Source organism: Limulus polyphemus, unplaced genomic scaffold (assembly GCF_000517525.1).
Source record: "Limulus polyphemus unplaced genomic scaffold, Limulus_polyphemus-2.1.2 Scaffold312, whole genome shotgun sequence".
Taxonomy (NCBI): domain Eukaryota; kingdom Metazoa; phylum Arthropoda; class Merostomata; order Xiphosura; family Limulidae; genus Limulus; species Limulus polyphemus.
In genome coordinates, this window is record NW_013665922.1 from 223355 (window position 1) to 225462 (window position 2108).

A 2108-nucleotide genomic window follows, 5' to 3' on the forward strand; every position below is an offset into this window, starting at 1 on the left:
ACAATGAATTTATTCTGTTTTTTTTACAAGTGGAATTATAGGTTCTGTTTCACGTTTTCATCCTCAGGTGACCCACCTCCGGATATCACCTGGTGGCAAAATTCAGCTATACTAGACGATGATTATATAATTACGCCGTTGAAAATAGCCAGGAATGAATTAGTCATTGAAGTTTTAGAGAGAGAACATCTATGGACCATACTAACCTGTCAAGCATCAAATACAAATTTTACCCCGCCTGTCTCGAGTTCTATCACATTAGATATGAATTGTAAGCTGTTTTAATTACTTATTATAATATTAATTCAAATACTTAATTTTATAAACATCTTCTACCTCTCGTGTTTAAGAATATATGTTACATTCATAGACCTCAGAGAGTAATTATTTACTACAGATTATCTTCTGGCGTCCGCTATGGAGTTGAAAAATATAATATATGACTTACATATATTTTCACCTGCCTACAATAAACAATGTCACACGTAAAATGAATACAAACAAAACTAGGATGCAACCTAAAGTGTAGGACGAGTAGAGTTACAGTGCTTTTCAGATTTAATCTATATTTGCGATCCTCACATTTATTAAAAAATAAAAACAATATATTGATGCACAAGCTCATAACATCCGACATCTAAAACTAACATCCACCATCAGCAACCAGATGTAGTTTTCATTGCTCCTTTTTTGAAATTCGAAAGAATAATGCTATTTTTCGTTCATATAATTGTATAACTTTCTAATCTAGACATTTTAGATTTTATTGTTTTGGTATTCGACCTTTATGATTTGCAGCAGGCTGTTTAATATATAACTTGTTTTGTTTTGATTAGGACCAACTAGCTTCCCAAAACTGGCTGCACACGCTAACTAAAAAATGTAGGATGCATTTTTGTGTTGTTTTTTTCTTTGTCTAATGTGTGCGACGTTATCTGATTGTTCTTGGCCATGTCTGAAAGTTGTGTTATAAATCATCAAAGCAAGAGCATACTATTTTGTTACGCTCTCCTTCGTTTAGATGGTAAAACTTACAAAGTCGTTTTTTCGTCTTTATATTTATATTCAAATTTCTGTAAGCTTGTTTATTAAGTATTGAGTAAAGTATTTTATGTGTATTTCTGAAGTGAAACCGTTATACGTCCGTATAACATCAAGAAGAAGGCCTTTATCGGCAAGTGAGAAAGTTCATTTGGAATGTTACTCATGGGGTTCTAGACCTCCAGCTAGAATGACATGGTGGAAAGATGGAAAAAAAATCTTCTCAGCCTCTGCGATAACAACAGCAGAAAATATTACTATCAGCAATTTATATTTTACACCAGAAATTGATGATAATGGAAAGCTATTGACTTGTCGGGCTGATAATCCAGATATCGTAAATAGTGCCTTAGAAGCTGAATGGAAACTTGATGTAATATGTAAGTTTGATGTGAAATATTTAAATGCAAAATATGTCAAAGCAGTATCCAATAATGTAGATTATACATAGAAAACAGTGAAATATGTGGCTAACAAAATAATCCTCATGATTCTATAATGAAAATAACTTAAACGTCCTTAGATCTTCATTGGAAATTCTTGTTGATTGAATTTGACAAACTTTAATATAGATATAAGCCTAAATCTTCGTGATTATTAAATGTACCTCACAGAAAAAGGTAATAGCATATTAAGTGAAACTAATACCATAGGTGTAGCTAGGATAAATGATAATTTTGACAAAAACAACCGTTCAGTTCTAGAAAACATTCTATGGTTTATCTTTCAAGCATTGATAAAATCTATGATAGAGGACATTTGTCAAGCCGTAAGCTGTTACATTAAAATGTGGACTTTTTAGATGGATACATACGTAAACAACTACTGTCAAGTTTTCCTCTCCTTCATAATGCAGTTTTGTAGAGTGTGTAATATACTTGCACATCAATCAGCTGATCTCAGGTACACATTTCTGAGTGACAATTTGAAATAAACAAATCTATAGATAAACAAACATTAATACACTAATAATGGTTGGAGACGGCTTGAATGGGTAATGAAGAAAAACTTTAATTATGACGACAAAACCTTGTCGAAACGTTGTACATTTGCTGTTATGTTAAACT

The 2108-nt window shown here is 31.9% G+C and overlaps 1 protein-coding gene across 1 annotated transcript in view; it reads left to right on the top strand.

Moving 5' to 3' along the window:
• Nucleotides 1–213: 213 nt before the first annotated feature.
• The window catches only part of LOC106457287, a 37190-nt gene continuing 35295 nt past the window's right edge, over nt 214–2108 (top strand). The window contains exons 1-2 of the mRNA XM_022383146.1: nt 214–271; nt 1128–1421. Of these exons, the coding sequence (XP_022238854.1) occupies nt 265–271; nt 1128–1421 (301 nt within the window). The 5' untranslated portion in view covers nt 214–264. The remainder of the gene's footprint in view (nt 272–1127; nt 1422–2108) is intronic.